The sequence below is a fragment of the Schistocerca gregaria genome, chromosome 8 (genome assembly GCF_023897955.1).
Source record: "Schistocerca gregaria isolate iqSchGreg1 chromosome 8, iqSchGreg1.2, whole genome shotgun sequence".
NCBI classification, from domain to species: domain Eukaryota; kingdom Metazoa; phylum Arthropoda; class Insecta; order Orthoptera; family Acrididae; genus Schistocerca; species Schistocerca gregaria.
In genome coordinates this window covers 371,691,932-371,719,742 of record NC_064927.1, presented here as the reverse complement: position 1 = coordinate 371,719,742, position 27,811 = coordinate 371,691,932, and the positions used below count along the sequence as shown (strand labels likewise).

Genomic DNA, 27,811 nt, shown 5'->3' with positions numbered 1-27,811 from the left:
CAATACTGACCTTACGACTTATCTTAGAAGAAAGATTAAGGAAAGGCAAACCTAAGTTTCTAGCATTTGTAGACTTAGAGAAAGCTTTTGACAATGTTGACTGGAATACTCTCTTTCAAATTCTAAAGGTGGCAGGGGTAAAATACAGGGAGCGAAAGGCTATTTGCAAATTGTACAGAAACCAGATGGCAGTTATACGAATCGAGGGACATGAATGGGAAGCTGTGGTTGGGAAGGGAGTGAGACAGGGTTGCAACCTCTTCCCGATGTTATTCAATCTGTATATTGAGCAAGCAGTAAAGGAAACAAAAGAAAAATTCGGAGTAGATATTAAAATCCATGGAGAAGAAATAAAAACTTTGAGGTTCGCCGATGACATTGTAATTGTGTCACAGACAGCAAAGGACTTGGAAGAGCAATTGAACGGAATGGAGAGTGTCTTGAAAGGAGGATATAAGATGAACATCAACAAAAGCAAAACGAGAATAATGGAATGTAGTTGAATTAAGTCGGGTGATGCTGAGGGAATTAGATTAGGAAATGAGACAATTAAAGTAGTAAAGGGGTTTTGCTATTTGGGGAGCAAAATAACTGATGATGGTCGAAGTAGAGAGGATACAAAATGTAGACTGGCAATGGCAAGGAAAGCGTTTCTGAAGAAGAGAAATTAACTAACATCGAGCATAGATTTAAGTGTCAGGAAGTCGTTTCTGAAAGTATTTGTATGGAGTGTAGCCATGTATGGAAGTGAAACATGGACGATAAATAGTTTGGACAAGAAGAGAATAGAAGCTTTCGAAATGTGGTTCTACAGAAGAATGCTGAAGATTAGATGGGTAGATCACATAACTAATGAGGAAGTATTGAGTGGGATTGGGGAGAAGAGAAGTTTGTGGCACAACTTGACCAGAAGAAGGGATCGGTTGGTAGGACATGTTCTGAGGCATCAAGGGATCACCAATTTAGTATTGGAGGGCAGCGTGGAGGGTAAAAATCGTAGAGGGAGACCAAGAGATGAATACACTAAGCATATTCAGAAGGATGTAGGTTGCAGTAGGTACTGGGAGATGAAGAAGCTTTCACAGGATAGAGTAGCATGGAGAGCTGCATTAAACCAGTCTCAGAACTGAAGACCACAACAACAACAACAACATATCTCAAATAAGCGCACCTCGTCTTTTTACACATTTTAATAAGATTGTAAATGATTGAAAGACGTTGAAAATAAAATTTTAATTACGGTGACAGTAAGTAGTTTGACAGTTACGCTCTTACGACGCCATATGTTTCACACAGTGTGGTAAAAGTGGAACTGTCAAACTACTGTCACACCGTAAATAACATTTTTGAAGTTTAACATTTATTTTAATTTTATTAAAACAGTGACAATTGTAAGACAGTTCACGAACGATCTAACATGGACGTCACATCAATGTGCACGTACTTGACAATGGCTATATAGGCCGAAGCAGTTTCTCGTGGATAAAGATTATTTATTACAAGCATGTATTTGGTGCACCAATTCTATTAATCATGTCTTTATCAGTTAATGTGTGCTGACGACCAGACTATAATGACCACTTCAGAAGACAAATTGCAGAGAAGTATTTTAAAATTAAACCAAATTGGTGAAAATAATTGACAAAAACCCAAATCATCCACCAAGTAGGTCATTTTAACTACCTGGGCTGCGACATTTCTTTTGTTTCTGTCAGAGATATAAAGAATAAAGCTTGGCTTGGATAGCAAAGGAGGAAGTCCTAAATCAAATAGCGGCGTGAAAAAATGAAATTCCTCAAATCGGTAAAATGATGTGAGCTAGAAGATAAGAAAAAAATATATTAGAAATGAGCTTAGAATACTTTTAGTAACAGTAAAAACACATATAAGTTGAAATGGAAGCAGCACGAAGGCACACTGCTAGGAGATAGATATCCTAAGAAACGTTTTGCAATATATACCAAAACAGCTAAGGGATGTATATCGCCCCTGTAAGCGTTGGAGTAAGACGCAGAACGCTGAACAGGTTACTCGTACCTAATGCGTGAATGTAGATGACAATGACGATCAGCAAATATTATTTAAAAAAAATTAAAACGATGCTATTAATCTGTTTTGTATGTTTATTGACACAGTGAAAATATGACACAGTGGTAGCTTAGTTTTAAATGATCGACATCTATTTCGTTTTTCCCGTCTGTTGTATTAAGTTTCAGTTGAATATGTCAGAGAACCAGATTACAATAATGAAATAAATTTTTAATATAAAAGTATTTCTTTGTACTGAAAAACTTCCTCAGCTTGTTTCCTTCACCACAGAAACAGTGGTCACAGTTTAATCTCGTTAATTATAAAATTTCTTCTATTCTTTTGTATTTATTTACATACAGAATGACTTCTCTATGTAATAAAAGTAATGGTTTTCTGTACTGAGTGAGACAATTTAGAGGTCTTAACTCTGCCCTGAGCGAGTGGTGGACTTAAGGTAACTGTCACTGCCATGAGCATTTTCACGTCAAGTATAAGATGTATACCGACTTTACGTATATGATCTACATCCCTCACCCCTTTGGGTATACATTACCGAAAGGTTTACGATATCCATATCGAAACATTGTGTCTGCGTGCTGCTTCCATTTCTGACAACTCCGTTTATGAAGATGATATATTGATGCCTAGAAATTCTCTTTGCCTGTTTGGGAACTACGATTTAACTCCATAAACGAAGTTGTATGGTCGTTGATATTACATCAGTTTTCGACATGCTACACGTCTTCAATAAATCAACCTTCTCCGATAGCGTAATTGCTTCAATGGCTGTCGTGACTACTTATTCAACTCAAAACAAGCAAACTATTTCAAGAATACAGGCCATGGACCGTGGTTCGAAAAGTGAATATTTTCTTTTATGCATGTTTCTAATGAAATCCTTTATCGCTAGCAGGAATCGCAACTTCGTTACTCTTCTTTCTAATTCGTTCGCCACTAACTTGAATTTCTATTGTTTTGTGATTATTCACCCTCTGTAGCCCAATTAAGATGGTACAAGATATGTTTATTTATTTTAGTGCGTAGATGTACGATTCAGAATGAACAATACGTAGCTGGGAGGCACGGAGCTTTCAGCAGCCAAATGTCCTCGAAGGTTCGGAAGAATTGCCCTTACTTGTTCCACGCCTCACTGTTTTTGGAAAAACGGAGCACATATTCTTCTATTTTTGGCTTTACACGACGAAAAAATTATCTAATACTCAAGGAATGTTACATAATAAACATTTCCTGAGAATCAGCAATGGAGAACGTATAAGGCAACGTCATATTCTCCGAGAAGGTAATAAAAAGGCGTGCTGTATGAAAAATTGCAGCATTAGTGTCATAATGGATGATACAGAAACCGAAAATGCGCTGAAGATAAGGCGCTATAAATCGTCGGAATCGTAGGGTGTGACGTAATTTCCACAATTTTTCCCCTACACCGTTCGCTCGTACTCTGCCCTCCATATTTCGCTTCCTTAAGACAGCTTTCTCGTTAAAGAAATAGCGGAAAATATGTAAAAAAAAAAACGAGAAGTAGTAGCTTTCTTACATAATTTCAGGTAATGTTTCTTATTAAATAAAGTCTTTATTGCACTCTGCTATGCTACAGCGGTAACAGTGAGAGTGTTAGTCGCAAACTGCGTAATATATGGTCAACATTCCCTCTCGCTTAGAACAAAGGGCTGTAAATTGTTTCACCCTACCTGTGAGACTCTTTTTTTTCAGGCAGTATTTTAATGTGGAAATTCAAGAACACAAGGTATGTCATGTTCGGTGTCAACGTTTTCAAATTCTAGAAAACATTTCTTATATATTGTTTTGCTTTTGCTGTTACAGGTGCCACGCAAAATAAAATACAACACGTTGAAGTTATACAGAACACTCTGACAGAAATATCATACGAAAGTGGACGTTAGTTTCCATTTCAAGAATGGTGCTTCAACTTCGTGTTTATGTGCACGTCAGACTATAACCAAATGCCTTCTGTGATACAAGATACCATCACTTAAAATAGAGTTCCACATCTCGTTTACGTATCGTCCTGATCCTGCTCTCACAAAATGTATTTTTCCAGTGTTACACCTTTAGAAACGACATAAAAAAATTAAAACGGTTTTCCACCACGTCGAACACAGCATACTACAAAGGTCGACATAGAGTTTGGTAAGCTGGAATAAACAGAAATAGTGACAAATGGACTGTAGGGAAATTAAACTAAAGCAAACCGATCGAACGAGGTGGCGGCAGTGGTTAGCATACTGGACTCGCATTCGGAAGGACGAAGGCCGAAATCCACTTCCGGTCATCCTGATTTAGGTTTTCGGTGATTCCCCTCAATAGCTCTAGGGAAATGCCGGAATAGTTCCTTTGAAAGGACATGGCTGATTTCCTACCGCATCCATGAAACAATCAGAGCTTCTGCTTCCATTGCTAATGATCTAGCTATCGACGATAAGTTGAACCCTATTCTTCTTTCCTGTTTTTCCGAGTTCTGAAGATGTTATTATCCTTAAGATTTGTATGATCTCTGCGAGCATTACTCCTACGAAGTAATATAGCATCTACTGGCGCAGGTTCCTAACGCTGATTTACATCTGCTCTCGAAGTCTGTAGTAAGGTAACAAAGGGATATCCTTTGCGGAAGTACATGGTGTAAACTTATTTTTTTCTAGAATGAAATTTTCACCTTGCAACGGAGTGTGCACTGATATGAAACTTCGTGGCAGATTAAAACTGTGTGCCGGACCGAGACTCGAACTCGATACATCTGTATTTTTTTTTCAGTCTCCGTAAGTTACTGTGTACAAAAAGTATACTCCATTGGATTTTCCACATGCTATGTTTCATCAAAATTTTCGGATACTTAGCAAATAATCTCCACTGGAAACTTCAGTCTAGGGCCGCAAATTTCCGTGCATATCCAGGGTGGTGAAAAACAGTCTGAAGAGCTTGTAAGGGTGATGGTTAGGTTGCGCTGAAAAATAGCTCTCAATAAAAATTCGATACGTTGCGCCGTTGTCGAGTTACTTAGTATTGAAATTAACCAATCACTCCGTTGAGAGCGTAAACTCAAGTGGCTCGCCTAACACTATTAGTGTCACTTGTTCAGATAGTGTAGTGGTAGCGCACGAGACTGCTCAGCCTTTGGTTCAAGTTCGATCCTTACCATCGTACCATGTTACATTTTTGCATCGCTTTTTAGTTCATTTTGAGGAACGCAAACAACAGACACTTGACGGCACCGAATCTGGCGGACCGTTTAAATCTGTGGGCGCAATGGCCCCATTGGCTAATTAATTCGGAAGTGGGCAGCGTGTCGAATTTTTTTTTCCTAATACTTATTTTTCAGCACATCTTACCAAGTAACACCATTACATGATTTAAGGCTGTTTCTATCTTATATGAGGGGCTGTCAAGTGAAAATGAAACAGATAAATAAAGAAATAAATGGTTTACTTTTTAAAAATTAAACATCACAACTCGTAATACATTTACTGCACTGTGAGACAAGACGGTCAGTGAACTCTCAAAAACATATTTGTGGTTGGCTACGGAAACACGATTGTACACAGGCGTGCACCTCTTTCTACAAAGCAAATCGCGAGCCACGTATGTCTCTCTGAAGGTTCCAAAAACATAGAAATTGTGTGGGGAGAGATCGTCACTGCAGAGAGGATGTGTAAGGGCTTCCCAGTGAAACTTCTGCAGCGCATTCGAAACGACCTTGAACCTTTTTTGGGCCCGCCCGCATCGTCCGCACAGTCACATTTTATCCCCGTGAATTTGCGTATTTCTTGAGCCCTGAAGAAAGACATTCGTGGTCGTTGATTTACTACGGTCCAATAGGTGCATGCCCGGCTACCGTAGGAGCTCAAAAACATTTTTCTGACTGCCCTGTCTAATAGTAAGATTAACGTACACTACTCGCCATTCAAATTGCTACACCAAGAAGAAATGCAGATGATAAACGGGTATTCATTGAACAAATATATTATATTAGAACTGACATGTGATTACATTTTCACGCAATTTGGGTGCATAGATCCTGAGAAATCAGTACCCAGAACAACCACCCCTGGCCGTAATAACGGCCTTGATACGCCTGGGCATTTGAGTCAAACAGTGATTAGATTGCGTGTACAGGTATAGCTGCCCATGCAGCTTCAACACGATACCACAGTTCATCAAGACTAGTGACTGCCGTATTATGACGAGTCAGTTGCTCGGCCACCATTGACCAGACGTCTTCAGTTGGTGTGAGATATGGAGAATGTGCTGACCAGGGCAAGAGTTGAACATTTTCTGTATCCAGAAAGGCCCCTACAGGACCTGCAACATACGGTAATGTAGGGTTTTTCAGGGATCGAATCAATGGTAGAGCCACGGGTCGTAATACATCTGAAATGTAACGTCCAATGTAAAATGTGCCGTCAATGCGAACAAGAAGTGACCGAGACGTGCAACTAATAGCACCCCATACCATCACGCCGGGTGATACGCCAGTATGGCGATGACGAATACATGCTTACAATGTACGTTCACCGTGATGTCGCCAAACACGGATGCGACCATAAAGATGCCGTTAACAGAACCTGGCTTCATCCGAGAAAATGACGTTCTGCCGTTCGTGCACCCAGGTTCGTCGTTGAGTACACCATCGCAGGCGCTCCTGTCTGTGATGTAGGGTCAAGGGTAACCGCAGCCATTGTCTCCGAGCAGATAGACCGTGCTGCTGGAAACGTCGTCGAACTGTTCGTGCACATGTTTGTTGTCTTGCGAACTTCCCCATCTGTTGACTCAGGGATCGAGACGTGGCTGCACGATCCGTTACAGCCATGCGGATAAGACGCCTGACATATCGACTGCTAGTGATACGATGCCGTTGGGATCCAGCACGGCGTTCCGTATTACACTCCTGAACCCACGATTCCATATTCTGCTAACAGTCATTGGATCTGGACCAACGCGAGCAGCAATGTCGCGATACGATAAACCGCAATCGCTACAGGCTACGATCCAATCTTGATCAAAGTCCGAAACGTGTTGATATGGATTTCTCCTCCTTACACGATGCACCACAACAACGTTTCACCAGGCAACGCCCGTCAACTGCTATTTGTGTATGAGAAATCGGGTGGAAACTTTCCTCATGTCATCACGTTGTAGGTGTCGCCACAGCGCTAGCCTTGTGTGAATGATCTGAAAAGGTAATCATTTGCATATCACACCATCTTCTTCCTGTCGGTTAACTTTCGCGTCCGTAGCACGTCATCTTCGTGGTGTATCAATTTTGTTGGCCAGTAGTTTAATATACCGGTCGTTGACACAAGTGTTCCCATAACACCTTTGAGCAGTGTATATAAAATTGTCTGCAGTGTACTTCACTGTCGACTAAGTAATGTCTTTCACAATGGTGGAATGTTACACATGTGCGCAGGTGAGCAGTGGGTGTCGAAGCCGTTCTGCGTGAACGTGCACCTGTCTAACAAGGCGATGATGTCGTACCGGATGGTGCTGTTCCTGGTGCAGTACCTCATACCGCTGTGCGTCATCACGTACGTGTACTCGCGCAAGTTAATCATATGCATATCACAGCATCTTCTTCCTGTCGGTTAAATTTCACACGTCGTCTTCGTGGTGTAGCAATTTTAATGGTCAGTAGTGTATTAACAATTATGCCTATTAATTCTGAGAAAATACACAGTTTACTTACCTTTTACCCGTGTGTCTGGTTTTCAAATGAGTGCCCCTTATAAATTTTCTGCGTCACTGAAGATAGTCACATTGTTCGTAATCGATTTGACGTTGGAAAAATGGTAATTAATAATGAACGTTTTTCCAATAGGAATTGAGGATTCGCGCGAAATGTGATAAGAAAACTTAACAAATATAGGCAATATGCGGCGCCGTCGCAAGTGCACGGCTTCAGAGAAAAACAGCCATTAAGCCACCTACCTAGATACGTCAGCCGAGATATACGGCCCGGATACAAAATGTTGTTCCAGCTTATCACACCCATGGTTTTACGGCGTCTTTTCGGCTTTCTTGTGGCTGATAGCGCTGACTTTTATGGTTATAGCAACATATTCTTTTACATTGGAGTCCGCTGAAATAACTTGTGGTGACAAGCGTGTAATTTATGAGCCCTAGAAAGGCGTCTTAGTGCAGCGCTATGACCAAGAAACTTAAGTTCTAGTGAAACTTAGTGCCGAAGGGAGGAGATAAACCGCACATCAATGAATAGTTTTACTTGAGTTTCAAAGAGGTCAGACAGCCAGCTCTTCGTGTTTGGTCTTGTTTTATTAGTTCTTGAATGCATTTACGACGGTTGCCCAGAAAGTAATACACTGCTTTTTTTTCTCAGCCGAAAACAATGCTACGAATGCGAAACGTTACGTATGTACTATTTGAAGCCTCCTGATTTACTGCGTCAAGTTCCGTCACTTGCGACAGATAGCGTAGCTGTGATTCAGTTCAAAAGGCGTCTGTAGGTGATGTACATTGCAAGCAACGTGCCGTCATTGAATTTCTCACTGCACGGACTAACTACAATTAGTGGCTGGGCACGGAAGGTGAGGCCATCAGAAAGGGGTTCGACGGAGCTCCACGATTTGCAGCAGTTGGGGAGACCATCCACGGCTGTCACACCTGACATGTTGCAGCGAGCTGATGTTATCGTTCGCGAGGACAGACGCAATACTACTCGGTAGTTGGAAGACACTTTGAGGACAATGAGGAGGTGATTCACACAATGAAGCACTGGCTACACCGCCAGACATGGATTGGTAGCGACAGGGCATACACGCCCTTGTTTTGCGTTGAAGGGCATAGAACCAAGTGGAGATAACGTGAAAAAATAGGGTATGTGGATAAAAGACCATTCTCTAGTGTGTGTAATTCTCATTAAGTTCAATAAACTATTGTCGAAGAAAAATAAATGCAGTGCACTAATTTATGGGCAATCCTCGTAGAACTACATCGCTCTTCCGAAATACATCTTCGAGTGTGTAGCGCGGGCTCCCTCTCATATTACTATTATCTTCGCTCTTGGCTGTTGTGAATGGTCCCCATGGATAACGGCTGTAAATAAACTTCTGTATGTACTGTAACTTCACCGATTTTCTCGTCGTGGCCATTTTGCGTGCCATTTATGCGAGGATGTAATATGTTGTTCGACACTTAATGGTCTCGGAATTTCAGGAATCCTGTGCATCATACACAACGCGTCTCTTGAAATGTCTTTCTCTCTCTCTCTCTTTTTGTCCCTTCCTATTATAGGTAAGATTTCCAAATTGAAGGAAACACTCTAGAATGCGTGGAAGAAGTATTTTGCAAGCCTCTTCGTTTGTGGATGAATTACATTTCCTTAAGATACTTTCAATGAATCTCATCCTGGCATCTGCGTCTCCTGCAGTTAGTTGTATGTGATCCTTACATTTAAGGTCGCTCCAAGTGGTTAATTCAATGTGTTTTGCAATTGTAGTGAGTGCAAACGTATTCGTAGTTCTGGATGGGTGCAGCGCTTACATTAGTTCTAATAAAAGCAGTTTTCATCTTAAGAAGTTAGTGAAATACTTTTACTTTGTAGTTTATCCTCGCACGTACCAGCATAATGGAAGTGACATGGCAGACATGATATTCTGTGCGTCACTTACTCAGAACTCTGAGTATGGTTTCCAGAAACAATACTCATAAACGATTATGACACGCTGTACGACAATAACATAGGAATGTGTCCTCATTCGTTTACTCTATTCGATAGGTCGTTCGTAATAGCAGAGAGCTAACCATAGAGGAGACATGTTTCATAGTAGTGAAGATGAGCAACTACCCATAGCCTTTAAGAAAACAGGTTTCCAGTCATCAACAGTCCAATGTCGCTGATGAAGAGCCCAGGAGAGGCGTAAAGCAGCTTTGTGTCGTGCACTCATCAAGGGTGCAAGACAGGGCCTTGGCTACGAAAGCCCATGTCAATGATGTTTCTTTGAATGGTTCGCACGCTGACTCTTGTTGATGGCCCAGCACTGAGATCTACAGGAATTTGCGGAAGGGTTGCACTTATGTCACGTAGAATGGCTCTCTTCGGACGCCGTTAGTCCCGTTCTTGCAGGATCTTTTTCTTTCCGGCCGCAGCGATGTCGGAGATATGATGTTTAACCGGATTACTGATATTCACCCTACTATCCTGAAATGGGAAGGAGAAATGGGAAAATCCTCACTTCATTGGTACCTTGGAGATGCTGTATCTTATCGCTTCTGCGCCGACTAAAACGTCACATTCTAGCTGACTTACGGGTTGATAACCTGCCATTGCAGCAGCAGTAATCGATCTAACAAGTGTGCCAGACACTTGTCTTGTATCGGCGTAGCTGACAGCATCTCCATATTCTGCATATTAACATATCTCGGTATTTGAGTATGCAAGCCTATACAAGTTTCTCTGGCGCTTCTGTGCATCTTTTAGCACAGTCTTACCAACATCAACGCTCTGTCAATAAGGTGTACTAATAAGGCAGAGCTAATGAATTTTTATCTGTCTCTCTGAATAACCGAGTCTATTCGTCGAGAAAATTTCTCGGTATTTTTCATCCACGCTGTGTCAGATGTATCACTAGTCTTATTCTTGTATACATTTCTTCATACGAAAGCAGTGGCAGATCGATTGACCTTGATCCCCTCCTTCATCAAAACGTAGACTTGCACGTTAGAGTACCCAGACGGTTGTGATCCTCTCGGACAGGCGAGGCTTCCAGAAGGGCAGACGAGACCAGAGGCGTCTGGAAACTCGGCCATCGATCAAAGGTGCAACGTCCAACGCGCAATGCCCAGCTGCCTCCAGCGCAATCCGTCAGCCGGGTCCTTATCTGATGCTCCGTGCTGCTACACGTGCGTGTCCACTCAAGCCTGACGCTAACAGTCCGTGGGGACAGCCTCGTATCAGCAGCAGATCTCTGGGGACATTTCCAGCCTCGATTACGACCAGCACGAATGGGCACAAACCGGGCGCCATTCGCCCGTAATTACGTTGCAACACGGTTTTTGTAACTGGAATTCGTTCCTTTTAGCCTAAGCGAAGTAAAGTCTTGGATATTGATGTAGTTACGCTGGTGCGAATATCGCGCTAACTGCTTTCCATGCATTTTCTTTGTTATTTTCTATTTATATTCGTTCTGGATACCAAATAAAGAAATACACTCGACATAAACTTAGCCATCCGCAGCAGTCATCACTTGAGCAGTAACGTCGTCATCAGCTTTGATAACAGCCCCAATTACACGAGAAAGAGAGCCTACAAGTTCTTCAAGTGTCCTGTATCCGTCTGAAGCCAGTCATTGGTGAATACATTCAGTACTGCTACCAGATTTGCGGAGATATTCATTGTCATGTTTCACCTGCTGTGTCGAAGAGTCCCAGACATAATTCGTGGAATTAATATTGGACAATGGATAAGGGAGGAAGAAAGGGATGCAACATATCCTCGTTGTTCAATCTACACAATGAGGGAAACCAAGGAGAAATTTGGAAGGGAGACTAAAGTAGAGGGAGGAGCAATAAAAATTTTGAGATTTTCGAAAGATATTGAAATACTGCCAGAGACAACAAGTGACTTTAAAGAGGAGTTTAACGGAGTTGCTGGTGTATTGAAAATAAATTACAGGATGAACATCAATAAAGGTAAAACAGGGGTAATGGAATGGAGTCGAATTAAATCAGATAGTGCTGGGCACTTACTTTGGGAAATGAGGCACTAAAAGTAGTACATGGCTTTAGCTATTTGAGCGGCAAAGTGATTGGCAATGACAGAAGTAGAGATGGCTTACATGCAGACTGGGAATAGCAAGAAAAGCATTTCTGAAAATCAGATATTTGTTAACATCTAAAATAATGCTAAGTGATTGATTTTATGAAGATATTTGACTGGACTGTAGCCTTGTGCGAAAGTGAAACGTGGACAGTAAGCACATCACTGATAAAATGCGGTATCTAATAAAAACGCTCCTGAACAATGAAGATGTTGGTAAACCTGTTACGCCCTTCTAACCTAATGAACACTAAATTTTGATATAAGGGTTTATTTTCCCTTTCATTAGTTCGCTTTTTTCCCTAAATTCAGGACATGAATGCGTTTGTCAAACAAATGTCCACAGTTCAAAAAAACAACTGCTTTCGTACACAGATAAGCTAAAATTATCCGTCACAAGGTAAAAGTTCCGAATATTGTCGCTCCCAGTTAACACACTTTATTCGTGTAAGGCTGCGTTCTGTTTAAGCACGTGGCTGTTCCACGCGTTTCTCAGTATTAGGAGCGCTTCACACTTTCCATTTCTTATTCCGCAGTATGTACTGCCATTTAGCGCTCCTGCACACATCATCAGCCTTTACGTTTCTCAGTTTAGCGACCCAGAGAGCTCTATATGCGCTCGCAGTGTTAATTCTGATCCTGACCAATACATTAGACCTCAGCGGTTCTCCGTCACGCAGAATTCAAACAAGTATTCAGCAAGGTCAATCGTTTCCGCCAATGCCCAGCTTTGACAACGGCGCCTAGATGTTCAAGATTTTGTTGAATCGATACGTTTAGTTTTGTTTTAAATACTGTACCAGATTTGCCACCGTAAAACGACAAATTTAGAGCAATATAAAAATCGTTCTCATTCTCAGCGAAGTTTAAGAGCGCGAGTTGCAATCACTTCATGAAGAAAGTCTAAGGTGCAATTATTTTAACGAAAAAATTTGTGTCGTTCTATGAGTGCAGTTTTCCGTCACATGTAGCGACTAATGTGCAAAACGTATTCTGAGAAGTCGGTAGTTCCATATAATAGCAGAGGCGAAAACGACAGAATTGTTATGATTTCTCATTAGGTTTTACAGCATGGTGATGCTGAAAAGATAGAAAATAAATAATACGAAAAGTCTATTGCACACATGTCATTTACAAAATTACCTGAGGCTGTGTAAACCAATCGCATGAAATTAACGGGCCACAGTGTTTAGCATCTCCGATAATATGTTGCTGAGGCGTCACACTAAGCCGAATGTTTCAAGTCGGATGTCATAAACATGTGCTGCAAAGGGCCTCATAGTCGATCAGTAACACTGCACAATAATAATATGCAATATTATTTACTTTCTCCGTACACTGCTCAGTGAAATTGTGGCAATAATGCTCTGGTTCAGAATGTTGATGATAACGAGGCTGCTGCTGTGATTATTGTTCTGTGTTGCAAGCAGAAAAATAATGCCGGATAAAGGAGCCTGGAAAATCACTCACGCCATCTTGTTTGGAGAACTGAGGTAGAACAAAAAGAAAAAAAATATAATCATAACATTTCTACTTATAATGTTCCTTCGTTCGATATACTACAGGAAACAACTTTTCCCCACCACCACGCCGTCATGGATAAATTTCTGCTGACTCCCACATCCCTATCATCAAAGAACAAGATAACCTACATGCACATGTACATGGATATTCTGAAAATCACATTTAAGTACCTGGCATAGGGTTCATCGAACTACCTTCACAAATCTCTATTATTCCAATCCCGTATAGCGCGCGGAAAGAAGGAACACCTATATCTCTCCGTACCAGCTCTGATTTCCCTTATTTTATCATGGTCGTCGTTTTTCTCTATGAAGGTCGATGTCTACAAAATATTTTCGCTTTCGGAGGAGAAAGTTGGAGATTGGAATTTCGTGAGAAGTCTCCTTCGCAACTAGAAACGTCTTTGTTTTAATGACGCCCAGCCCAAATTCTGTATTATTTCAGTGATACTCTCTCATTTTTCGCGATAATACAAAACGTGCTAACCTTATTTGAACTTTTTCGATGTACTCCGTCAGTCCTATCTGTTAGGTATGCCACACCGCACAGCAGTATTCTAAAAGAGGACGGACAAGCATAGTGCACGCAGTCTCCTTAGTAGATCCTTCCAATTTAAGTTGTTCGTAACTGTAAGTCCTAGGTATTTAGTTGAGTTTACGGCTTTTTGATTTTACTGATTATCGTGTAACTGATGTTTAACGGATTCCTTTCAGCTCTCACGTGGATGACCTCACCCTTTTCGTTATTTAGTGTCAGCTGCCACTTTTCGCCTCATTCAGATATCTTTTGATCTTCTGTTGACTTTATTAGTCGATAGACGTCATTGTCATCTGCAAACAACCTAAGACAGCTGCTCAGATTGTCTCCCAAATCGTTTAAATAGATAAGGAATAGCAAAGAGCCTATAACACTACCTTGGGGAACGCCAGAAATCACTTCCGTTTTACTCGATGACTTTCCATGAATTACTACGAACTGTGACCTCTCTGACAGAATATCAAAAATCCAGTCACATAAATGAGACGATATTCCTTAAGCACGCAATTTCAATACCAGCGGCTTGTGTGGTACAGTGACAAAAGCCTTCCAAAAATCCAAAAATACGGAATCGATCTGAATAGCACCCAACACTTCATGCGAATAAAGAGCTAGTGGTGTTTTACAAGAACGATGGTTTCTAAATCCATGTTGACAGTATGTCAATAGACCGTTTTCTTCTAGGGAATTCATAATGTTCAAATACACAAATACAATATATGTTCAAAAATCCGGCTGCATATCGACAATTATGGTATGGGCTTGTAATTTAATGGATTACTCCTACCAACTTACTTGAATATTGGTGTGACCTGTGGCAACTTTCCAGTCTTTGGAAACGTATATTTCGTCGATAGAACAGTTGCATGTGATTGTTAAGTAAGGAGCTATTGCATCAGCATCCACTGAAGGGGACCTAATTGGTATACAGTCAGAAGCAGAAGACTTGCTTTTATTAAGCGATTTCAGTTGCTTCACTACTCCGAGGATATTTACTTCTGCGTTACTCATGTTGGCAGCTATTCTTGATTCGAATTCTGGAACATTTACGTCTTCTTTTGTGAAGGCATTTCGGAAAGCTGTGTTTAGTAACTCTGATTTGGCAGCACTGTCTTTGATAATAACTTCATTGCTATCGTCAGAGAAGGCATTGATTATGTGTTGCCGCTAACATACTTCACATACGACCAGAATCTCTTTGGATTTTCTACCAGGTTCCGAGACAAACTTACATTGTGGAAACTGTTATAAGCATCTCAAACTGAAGTTCGCACAAAATTCCGAGCTTCTGTAAAACACCGCAAATCTTGGGGATTTTGTGTCTTTTTAAATGTGTCAGGTTTGTTTCGTTGTTTCTCCAAAAGTGTGCTGACCCGTTTTGTGTATCGAGGAGATCATCTCCGTCGTTTGTTACTTTATTTGGTATAAATCTCTCAACTGCTGCCGATACTGTTTCTTTCAATTCAAGATACACCTTGTCTACACTTCTATTGCTAATTTGAAAGGGTTGGGGATTGTCCGTCTGGAAGGCAGAAAGTAAATTTTTATCCGCTTTGTAGAATAGGTACATTTTTCGTTTATTTTTGAAGGATTTGGAGTTACAATATTCATTTTTGCTATGACAACCCTGTGTTCACTACTCCCTGTATCCGTTTTGATGTTCGTTATTAACTCAGGATTATTTACGATAATGATCGAAGCAGACAAAATGAATTAAAATTTGTACAGAAGCCGGGACTCGAATCATGGTTTTACCGTTTGCTAGGCAGAAATGCTACCCATTACACCACCACAATATAATGGTCTGCGGTGCTGCAAGAACTACCTCAACGGAGTGCCCTCTCCAACACAAACTTCAATTCATTTTTCCCTTACAATTTTTAATTTCATTTCGTCTGCTTCGATCACTATCATAGATAGTCAAAAAGAGAATTAAATGTCCCAGGGAAACATTTAATTATTAGATCAGGATTATTTGTTGCTAAGAGGTCAAGCGTGTTTTCACCACCGTTTACTATTAGCTTGGGCTCATGAACTAGCTGCTCGAAATAATTTTCAGAAAATGCATTCAGCACAATTTCGGATGAAGTTTTGTGCGTACCTCCGGAAGTAAACATGTATTTTTGGCAACATATCGAGGGTAAATTAAATTCAACGCCAACTATAGTCTTATGAGTCAGGTACCTGTTTGAAATCAAACTAAAGTTTCCTTTGAACCTTTCAACATCATTTCAATTGGCACGTCCGTAAAAATGAGCCAGTTATTATTTTATTCCGTTTGCCAACAATGACCATACTAACTCGAAGGAACTATCTACTTCAATTTCGCGACAAGATAAACTATTCCTAACAGCAGCAAAAACGCCACCGCCAACCGTCTTCAGCCTACCGTTTTGGAACACTGTTAGGTTCTTCGAAAAACTTTCGCTGAGATTACCTCCGGCTTTGGCCAGCTTTCAGTGCCTATAACGATTTGAGCACCAATGTTTTCAATTAGCGCTTGGAGCTCTGTATTTTCCCAACGCAGCTACGACAATTTACAACTGCTATACAGACGGTTCTTGTATCTACATTCTTCCTGTGTTCGACCTGCGCCCTTTGTGACTGAAGTCCTTCTCGTGTTTTCCGATACCCTATAACCTAAAAAACGCCGAGACGATGCCACAAAGCCCCTGCCACCCGTGGAGCCGTCTCCTGCGTATAGTGGACATCTGACCTATTCAGCGGAATCTGCAACCTGTACGGTCAGAAACCGTCTGAGCCTCTGATTGAGAACCTCCACTCGGCTCTGTACCAGAGATCCGAAATCGGTCCTGTCGACTGTGCTGCAAATGGTCCGCTCTGCTTTCATCTTGCCAGAAAGACTGGCAGCATTTACCACGAAATCAGAGAGAAGCTCTTCAGGTCCAAAGTGACAAACATCATTGGTACCGACGTGAGCCAACACCTGCAGTTGACTGGACCCTGTGCTCCTCTTGACATCCGGGAGGACTCCACCCAGTTTGCACACGGAGTGCAAATTGTTTTTCTTTCCCTTCTTGGCAGCCATGTTTCTAAGGGGCCCCATAACGCGCCTAACGTTGGAGCTCCCTACTATCAGTAATCCCACCCTCTGTGATTGTCTGGATCTTGCAGGCTGAGAGGTTTCCTCTGAAACAGGACAGGGGACAGCATCTGGCTCAGTGACAGTGTCAGGAACACAGCACCTGGAACCTGTTTCTCAGACAAACTGGGGAGGCCTTACGTGCGCCGCCTGGGAAGTCTTTCGCCTCCTGCGACCTCCAACGTGACCACAGGTGATTGGTCAACCTCAGTGCGAGCAGTAACTGGGTTGTCCACCGATGAGGACCAATCAAAATATTTGGACGTGCTGGACGTCCGTTGGATCCCTAAGGGCGACTCACAACAGTGGTGCCGATCCAGTGCCGTCTCAAGCTGTGTTACCGAAGCCATCACCGTCTGGAGCTGACAGTGAAGTGTCACCAACTCGGCTCGCATCCGCACACAGCAATTGCAGCCCCTGTCCATACAAAAGACCATGGAAAACTAAACTATCGGCATGTGCTGCGCAATTTTACTGTAGACACTGACGAAAGCACAGGAGCTGCGTCTAATAACTTAGATTAATATGCACAGATTCGAAAACCTAACTGCATAAGCACTCAGGTGAAACTAAATAATTCGGCCCTGATTAGGAACTTGTAATATGTTACAGAATCAGTTTACTTTCCGATACAAACGAAAACGCGAGAACTATGGCTATTAGATATTAAATCAACACGCACAAACTCAAGAAACTAAATTATTAAAGCACACAGTATTATAAGATTCGTTTCTGGTTACTTCCCTGTTGCTGCATGTGTTTTTGCGGGCTGCTGCTGCCTGACTGATAACACAATGAGAGACGCAGTTCCACGTAACTATACCTCCCTACTGGTAATTTCTTAGAAGACTTGACATTTACAAGTGGTATTTCATAGTACAGTGTTTCAGACATATGGGAACATGCCATAGAATAATACATGAGGTAAAAGAGTGACTGTATATTGGATGCTGATGCCAATAGGAACCTAAATTACTAATGTTGTGTAGGTCGACAATGCACCATATTTAAACTTTGGAAGCTTGGCGCCACGCTCGCCGATTGGCTGTGGGGCTGCCGTGTTGCCGTTAGTCGCTTGACGGGCAGCGCTATGGTTGTCGGTTCACACATACAAACGTCCATCGCCCCGTCACTGCCCCAACTGATACGCACACGTGTTGAATAGGTCTTACTCTTTGTCCCCATCTCACGTCAGAGGAATTCACACGTTAGCTTCGATTCAGAGCACATACACTTCACCTGCGATTTAGTCATACAGTAAGCATGGTGGCACAGTATTCGTTTGAAAAACGACATACCGAGCGAGGTGGAGCAGTGGTTAGCACAGTGGACTCGCATTCGGGAGCACGACGGTTCAATCCCTCATCTGGCCATTCTGATTTAGGTTTTCCGTGGTGAAAATGGCTCTGAGCACTATGGGACTTAACATCTGAGTCCCTTAGAACTAAGAACTACTTAAACCTAAGAACATCACACACATCCATGCCCGAGGCAGGATTCGAACCTGCGACCGTAGCGGTCACGCGGTTCCAGACTATAGCGCCTAGAACCGCTCGGCCACACTGGCCGTCCAGGTTTTCTGTGATTTCCCTAAATAGATCCAGGCAAATGGCGGGATGGCTCCTTTGAAAGGGCACGGCCGACTTCCTTCCCCGTCCTTCCCTAATCCGATGAGAACAATGACCTCGCTGTATGTTCTCTTTCCCCAAACAACCCAACCCAACCCAACAACGAGATATGGTTTTTGTTTATGGACTAGCTTAGGGTAACGCGCATGAAGCACGACTGTTGTTTGAGGAATGGTACCGAGCAAGACGCCACCCACAGTCGCAAACTTTCACAGCAGTTCACCGGCGATTTGGTGAAACAGATTCGTTAGCGGGATATCATGGTGATACTCGAACACGACGAGATGCTTCAACTGAAGAGACCTCGACCGCTTCGAGGGAGCACCTACAGCAAGTACAGAAGCTGCTGGACACGACATGAGGGTCACTCTTCGTTTAGTCTGGGAGGTTTTGAGGGATGACGGCCAGCATCAATTTAGTTCCCACCCTGTTCAAGACCTAAATCCTGTGGCTAACTACGAACACAGGCTAGGGTATTGCCGGTGGTTTCTGCGAAGTGTTACACGAAATCCCGACTTCCCCGCTATTGTGTTGTATACGGACGAGTGATCTATTACTGGGCAAAGAGAACTCCTCACGTCACGACACTAGGAACGACTTTCGCTCAACATATGGTTCAAATGTCTCTAAGAACTATGGGACTTAACGTCTCAGGTCATCAGTCCCCTAGACTTAGAACTACTTAAATCTAACCCAAGGAAATCACACACATCCATGCACGAAGCAGAATTCGAACCTGCGATCGTAGCAACAGCGCGGTTTCGGAGTGAAGCGCCTCGAACCGCTCGTCCACAGCAGCCGGCGCTCAATATTTGGGCACATATTGTGTGTGACCATCGGATTGGGCTGGTCTGTCTACCTCCTCGACCTACTGAGACAAACTACATTCACTTTTTGCAAGAAACTCTACCCAGTCTACTGGATGATGTTCCCTTGGACATATGGCTACACACGTGGTTTTAGTATGATGGGGCGCCCGCACCGAACAGTCGTGCTGTGCGCGGATATTTAAACGAACTCTTCGACGACCGGGTAATTGACAGAGGTGCTCGTGAGACATGGCAACTGCGGTCACCAGACCTCACACCACCAGAGTTTTTCCTGTGGGAATTTTTCAACGTTCTAGTTCACCCAACCGGACGCGAACAAGCTAGAAATGAAGAGGAATTAATGGATCGCACTCAGCATGCCGCCAATCACTTTAGGGCAGTCCCAGATATCTTTGAAAGAGCTCGGCAAAACACATACGGCGTTACCGAGCTTGTGTCGCGTAAGAGGGTCACCAGTTAGAGCACCTTTTAAGGGCTGATAATTTTCAAAAGACTTTCTGCACCCATACTAACAGCTGTTGATGGTTTTTTTTCCGGGTACGCTTTATCATGAAACTACAATGGAAGTGTTTGGACTCCGCGGATACGCCCCCAGGCACCAAGAGTGGAAGGCTGGCGCGCTACCATCAAGCATGCGGGCCGCCTTGGAAACATCGAGATCTCCGGCAGGCAAAGCATTCGCGATCATGCGTTGTCCAGAGCATCTGACAACAGGGCAATCCTTCGGCCAATCGGAGCACCTGGCGCAAAGTTTTCGTAGCTGACCTATAGAACATTAGTAATTTTGGTTCCTACAGGCATAAGCTATCCAGGTTTAAAATTTCGTGACATAATTTTCTCCCATCCTATCGTGTTATTCATTAATTAGCATTAATTATTTTTTTAGAGCACCATCCCTTATGGCAGTATCCTGTATTTTCTGAGCAATAAATCGTAAAATTCACAATTCATATTACCTCTGTTTTTGTAGTCAGTTGCACAACGTCCCACAAATTTAGTAATGATTCATACATTTCAATTCACTCCAATAATAATGTTCTTTCGCGTTCTTTTGAACTCATTTTCCACACAACATCCTAACCTGGTATAACCTCCACCGTCTGTGTAGCACGAGAGGGACTGTCAAGAACGTCGCCTGGTGCGAACTTTACATGTCGTTCGTAAAGGACTGAAATCATCTGATTTTGAAATAATTTGTAGTGTATCCCATGGAGTGTTAAAGGATCCTAAATGTGCACAATACAGTAAATGGTCTGGTATATACCACTGGAAATACTGTATGAAAACGTCAGAAAATCGTGGATGATCTGCTCAAGATCACATGGACTAAAGCTGAGCCCTCACATAAGCAAAGATATCCTATTACACATAAATGAAAAAGCTATTATTGTTTATTGATAATCATTTGCTTTAGCCATAACCATTGAATATGTAGGAGTATTTGAAAGAAGTGTGTTTAAATGGGACGACCTGGCGAATCTAATTTGAAGAAATCTGATGTTAGACCGAAATTCGTTGGAGTAATTCTAAGGAAATATACATAAGTTGTAAGGTGTCTATCTTAGCCACCTTTCTTGACAGTACTATTTTGTATGTTTTAATTGGCTTCATCTAATCCAGCAGACAGCTTACTGTTTGCCTGGGAGAATGATTGTGTGGGGAAGCAACTTTATTGACTTTCTTTCCGTTTCTTTCTCCTATCAGCATGCTGCGTCACCCTTTAACCAAAACCTAAGCACTGTGATGTATAAATGTGTAGTTCATCGGGCGTATGTTTGGGGACGTAGAATCAGTATAGCCCTGTTGCTTCTCGTTGTAGGAGTATGAGTACGTCAATTGAATTTTTGCTTTTAAAGCTAGCTCGTCGCATGACCGGATTAGAGACAGTGAGTGTCGCTGTTTTTAAAGGTACGTGATGCCACTCGTTAATCAGAACGGACGTGGACTGTGGTATTTTCCACCTAACTCTTTATCGAAATTTTCTTCGGTTACCTGGTAGGAGAATTAGTAACGATCAACATCAAATTTAGCTTCCATCCGATTGGACAAAGCATTTGGTTCTGCGGGGATTTTGGTGACGGCAACTCGGATCTGTGACGTCTTAGAAAGCGGTAAGACTAAGTTGGGTGAGTAATATGTGCTGCTTGTGAGCACACTTAATGTCAGAGATTTCGGTTGGCAATCCAGTCAGTCGTTTCCGTTTCGTAGTGTTGGTAATGCACACAGTAATTAAAGTCAATTTCACGTGTGTTTTTAGCCATTTTAACTCAGGTTTGGAAGAGCGACTGGGTATTTCACTAGCCACTCCGACTAAGTATTTCGTCATTGTGTTCTACAGAATTTCTTGAGCAGAATGAAAGGCCACAATCCATGTTTGACGGGAACCGCACGCAGTTCTTAGGAATTATTGGTGAACCTATCTTCTACTGTGTTTCCTCCACTACTGTACTGAGTGCTTGAAATTTTAATATGTTCACAAAAGCAAACGTTTCCGACCCGTCCACTGGAAAAGCTATTTGTTGACAGTTTAATGTCCGTAGAATTTATTAAGAAATCAAACACTGTAAAGAGACAAAGTTTTAAAGTAATTCTTGTTTGTTAAATGATTGCTCAACATTGACTAGACAATACCTGAGATTAAAAAACGTTCTTTCACGGTGTATGATTTGCTAGTCTTTTCACCCCCATGCCTCCATCACCTGTGACTTATATGAATGACTGTCCTTACTCGAGAGATTTTTTCAGATCATGAATGAAATTCATTCTCTGATTAGTTGTACTGAATTCATTTAGTCAGTTTCTGTTGGGAATTTTCAGCTAGATCACAGGGTCATGTTTTCTTGCTGACTTCAAGCGTCGTTGCACTCAGTGGAATTTACCAGCCGAAGACCACCGCCTACTCTCGACAGTGAGCATAACAGGTCCACCGAGTCCATCTATTATGGTGAAAGGTGAATCCCACATTCTAAAAACTTCTAAAGTTCTAAATTAAGGTTAGATCCAATGAATAAAGCATTGAACACACGAGTGGGCCTCATTTAAAGTAATTCAAGAAATAATTAGCGTACAAAATCATCGATACATCGATTCTTAAGTGCTGCTAATCAGACTGGAACATTCTTACAGCGAGGACCAATGGGGATGGCATAGCAAATTTGTTGGTGAGTATCGTGATTCGTCACGGTTTCGTTTAGCAAATGCGAGAGCATCGCAAAGATGGCTACACGGAGACGCTTACGTAACTTTAGTGGCAGAAGCTACTAAACAGCCATTGTACACGGTGTGCCGGATGATGGTGAAAATTCCGAAAGCACACACAGCAGTTTGAGTCAAGGCGCAAATGACATTTAATGAAGTGTTTACGACAGTAAAATTTGAAAATTTGGATCTCATACAGAGACTAAGTGACAGCATTCTTCCGTATAGCGTTCACCAAGGGAACAGGTGAAACGAATCAGCTGAAACTTGGTAACTGTATTTGATAAAACCTTTTACGTAGGATTGCGCTTATCATCATTACTGAATTTCTGGTACACCTTAGCAGTAGTATGAAATTTTATTTAAATCTTTCAACAAGAATACAGTGTCTGAATTTTTTACTAGCAATGTGAAGCTAAGTGCACTAAATTTCGATTACTGTGTGGCACATGTGTTCTCATCTAGTATATCCTTTGCTACCCACCTTCTGAATATGTGCATTAATATGTGAATTGCTCCAAACTGAATCTGACTGTGTGATAAATAAAATTAAAGACAAAGAAAGTTATAAGTAATAAGCAGAATGGTTTCCTCATCAATTAATAACAACACAGTGGCTGATAGTCACGTACGGGAACGATGCTGTGTTACGTTACAAAACCCATCTATTGAATTATATTAAAATGTTGCAGATGACTCTTACTAAAATGAAACTTTGATCTTCCCTTGCATTGTCATACAGAATGAAAACTGATACAAACAAACAGTAGTTCAGTTACAAATTTCTTCCTTGCTTTTCCTACAAAATACTTTTGACTAATTGTGGAGGGTGGCAAACGTTCAAAAATTCGCCCTTGATAACCAAACGTAGATACTTTTAAACAAAATGAATTGATACTGCAATAAGTACGCGGCTAAGCCTTTTTGTGTTACCTTTTTCCAGCTGTCTCTCTACGAAATTATCTCAAAATCATCCTTTATCCTGTTTCACACCAGGGATCATCTCCAATGAAATTCATAATCCGTTCAATACGCCCGCCATCAAAGTTCCTCATCCACCGACGACCCAATACCCTCTCCCTCAGCAGACCCCCCTATCTCTGTCACCTGCTCCTACTACTCTGGTAACCAAAGAGTAAGATATCATTCATGTATTTATAAATGATAGAGCGCAGCAATTACTCGTCGTCTCTTGCAGGTTTTATTTGGCAAATCCAGATTTCGGCTAGTGCCTACCCATTATCAGTGGACTATATTCTAGTCTCAATGCATGTCAGTTCCCTGATGTTCGGATGTCTCGTCTCCGACGATGGTTCGGTTGGAGGCATATACGACACTCTTCGGTGAAAAGCACGTGACGCCAGTACTGAGCTGTCCATTCGGTATGTCGTTGGGCCTATCTGTACCGCGATGCATGGTGTTTTGGTTGCAAATATGGACCTCGCCACAGACGTCGGGAGTGAAGTTGCGCATCATGCTGCCTATTGCGCAGAGTCTGAGTCGTAACACGATTACTTGTGGCTGCACGAAAAGCATTATTCAACATGGTGGCGTTGCTGTCAGGGTTCCTCCGAGCCATATTTCGTAGGTAGCGGTCACCCACTGCAGTAGTAGATCATGGGCGGCCTGGGCGAGGCATGTCGTCGACAGTTCCTCTCTCTCTGTATCTCCTCCGTGTCCGAACAACATCGCTTTGGTTCACTCCGAGACGTCTGGACTTTTCCCTTGTTGAGAGCCCTTCCTGGCACAAAGTAACAATGCGGGCGCCATCGAACTGCGGTATTGGCCGTCTGGACATGGTCGAACAGCAGGCAACACGAGCCCTGTTCCTCCTTCCTGGTGGAATAACTGGAACTGATCGGCTGTCGGATCCCCTCCGTCTAATAGGTGCTGTTCATGCATTGTTGTTTACATCTATGGGACGATTTAGTGACATCTATCAACATTCAAAGGGGCTGTGTCTGTGATACAATATCCACAGGAGTTCTGGGAAACGGGGTGATGCAAAACTTTTTTTGATGTGCGTATACTCCCGAGCTGCCACTGGTCTCAGTACATGTGTTTAGTTCAGTACAACGTCCACAAATGACAACTGTCGTCTGTGTTCCTCACTGGAGAACACTAAAACACTGAAATCCTCATCCTTCGACGCAGTCACCTAATAGTGATACGCATAACACAGAAGGTAGAGGTGAATGACTGCAGTTGTTGCATAAATCGAAAGCGAAGACCTCACGCTATGTAAGAAGCCACTTGCACCGCCTGTATCAAAATAGATTTACACTACTTGCCATTAAAATTTCTACACAAAGAAAAAAATGCAGATGATGGACGTGTATTCATTCGACAAATGTATTATACTAGAACTGACATGTGATTACATTTTCACGCAATTTGGATGCATAGATCCTGCGAAATCAGTACCCAGAGCAACCACCTCTGGCCGTAATAACGGCCTTGATACGCCTGGGCATTGAGCCAACAGACCTTGGACGACGTGTACAGGTACAGCTGCCCATCCAGCTTCAACACGATACCACAGTTCGTCAAGAGTAGTGACTGGCGTATTGTGATGAGCCAGTTGCTCGGCCACCATTTACCAGACGTTTTCAATTGGTGAGAGATTTGGAGAATGTGCTGGCCAGGGCAGCAGTCGAACATTTTCTCTACCCAGAAAGGTCCGTACTCGACCTGCAACATGCGGTCGGGCATTATCCTGCTGAAACGTAGGATTTCGTAGGGACCGAATGAAGGGTAGAGCCACGTCTCGTAACACATCTGAAATTTAACGTCCACTGTTCAAAGTGTCATCAGTGCGAACAAGAGGTGACCGAGACGTGTAACCTATGGCACCCCAGGGTGATACGCCAGTATGGCGATGACGAATCCACGCTTGCAATGTGCGTTCACCGCGATGTCGCCAAAGGCGGATGTGACGATCATGATGCTGTAAACACAAACTGGATTCATCCCAAGAAATGACGTTTTGCCATTCGTGCTCCGAGGTTCGACGTTGAGTACACCGTCGCAGGCGCTCGTGTCTGTGTTGCGGTAGCAAGAGTAACCGCAGCCATGGTCTCCGAGCTGATAGTCCATGCTGCTGCAAACATCGTCGAATTGTTCGTGCAGATGGTTGTTGTCTTACAAACGTCCCCATATGTTGACTCAGGGATCGAGACGTGTCTGCACGATCCGTTACAGTCATGGGGATAAGGTGCCTGTCATCTCGTGTGCTAGTGGTGCGAGGTCGTTGGGATCCAGCACGGCGTTCCGTATTACCCGCCTGAACCCACCGATTCCATATTCTGCTAACAGTCATAGGATCTCTACCAACGCGAGCAGCAATGTCGCGATACGATACACCGCAATCGCGATAGTCTACAATCCGACCTTATCAAAGTAGGAAACGTGATGATACGCATTTATCCTCCTTACACGAGGCATCACAAAAACGTTTCACCAGGAAAAGCCGGTCAACTGCTGTTTGTGTATGAGAGATCGGTCGGAAACTTTCCTCATGTCAGCACGTTGTAGGTGTCGCCACCGGCGCCAACCTTATATGAATGATCTGAAAAGGTAATCATTTGCATATCACACCATCTCCTTCCTGTCGGTTAACTTTCGCGTCCGTAGCACGTCATCTTCGTGGTGTATTAATTTTGTTGGCCAGTAGTGTAATATACCGGTCGTTGACACAAGTGTTCCCATAACACCTTTGAGCAGTGTATATAAAATTGTCTGTAGTGTATTTCACTGTCGATTAAGTAATGTGTTTCACAAAGGTGGAATGTTACACATGTGCGCAGGTGAGCAGTGGGTGTCGAAGCCGTTCTGCGTGAACGTGCACCTGTCTAACAAGGCGATGATGTCGTACCGGATGGTGCTGTTCCTGGTGCAGTACCTCATACCGCTCTGCGTCATCACGTACGTGTACTCGCGCATGGCGCTACGGCTCTGGGGCTCCAAGGCGCCGGGCAACGCGCAGGATCTGAGGGACGCCACGCTGATGAAGAACAAGAAGCGGGTGAGTAAAGCTCGGCGAATCTGGTTCTACATTCTGTCCACCCTGCCAAGCACACGCTGAATGTGTACAGGCATGAAAGGCGTAGCAGAGGTAGAATAGAGCAAAATTTTTCCGAAGAAAGTCTCAAATACACCGATGTGGAGCTACATGCAATCAGCAACCAGCGCTCTGAACATAATCTTGCGAGCGAACGTGTTTGCCTGACTCTAGGGGTGCACCCTAAGCACACTAAGCTACTATTCTCCTGTATGGCCATCCTTTTAGCAAGGGGTCTCTAGCACGATGGCCGCTTACTATCCTGAGAAAAAATAAAAGCACCTACAGCCGTCCTTACGATTTTATGGAAGCCACAAAATAAAATAAAATCATAAGGACGGCTGTAGGAGTTCTTACATTTTGTCACGGAAGCTACTACGCTACTACACTGTTCCTTCGTCGACGTGAAATTTGTAGCCGCATTTGAGGAATGGAGGGAGGACTCATGGTCATTTGCTGTATACATTGAGTCTCACAAAAAAAAAGCCCCACGGTAATCAGCGTGATAAAATTTGGTGTGGCTAGTAATTTTTTCTTTAGTGTTCTGCACCTCAATCGATAAGAAAGAAAACCCTTACAGGATCACATTGTTGTCTTTCTGTCTGTCTGAGTGTACAGAATCTGTCAGCAACGGTTAGATACATGGAAACCAGTGCCATATGTTAAGGTGTACAGTGCCATGGCGATGTAAGAAAGTGAAGCATCTAAGTCAATGTAATCAAAAGATACCGCATTTTGTGTTACACGTTATGATGCAAAATCACTCATCAAAACCTAGAGGGCACCTACGTTTGACCTACACTATTGGCCATTACAATTTCTACACCACGAAGATGACGTGCTACAGACGCGAAATTTAACCGACAGGAAGAAGATGCTGTGGTAGGCAAATGATTAGCGTTTCAGAGCATTCACTCAAGGATGTCGCGACACCTACGACGTGTTGACTTGAGGAAAGTTCCCAACCGATTTCTCATACACAAACAGCACTTGACCGGCGTTGTCTGGTGAAACGTTCATGTAATGCATCGTGTAAGGAGGAGAAATGCGTACTATCAGGTTTCCGACTTTGATAAAGGTCGCATTGTAGCC

The 27,811-nt window shown here is 42.7% G+C and overlaps 1 protein-coding gene across 1 annotated transcript in view; it reads left to right on the top strand.

The window, feature by feature from the left end:
• Positions 1-27,811, top strand: part of LOC126284291 (prolactin-releasing peptide receptor-like) — an 842,768-nt gene that overhangs the window by 590,943 nt on the left and 224,014 nt on the right. The window contains exon 6 of the mRNA XM_049983121.1: positions 26,466-26,683. Coding sequence (XP_049839078.1) covers positions 26,466-26,683 — 218 coding nt within the window. The remainder of the gene's footprint in view (positions 1-26,465; positions 26,684-27,811) is intronic.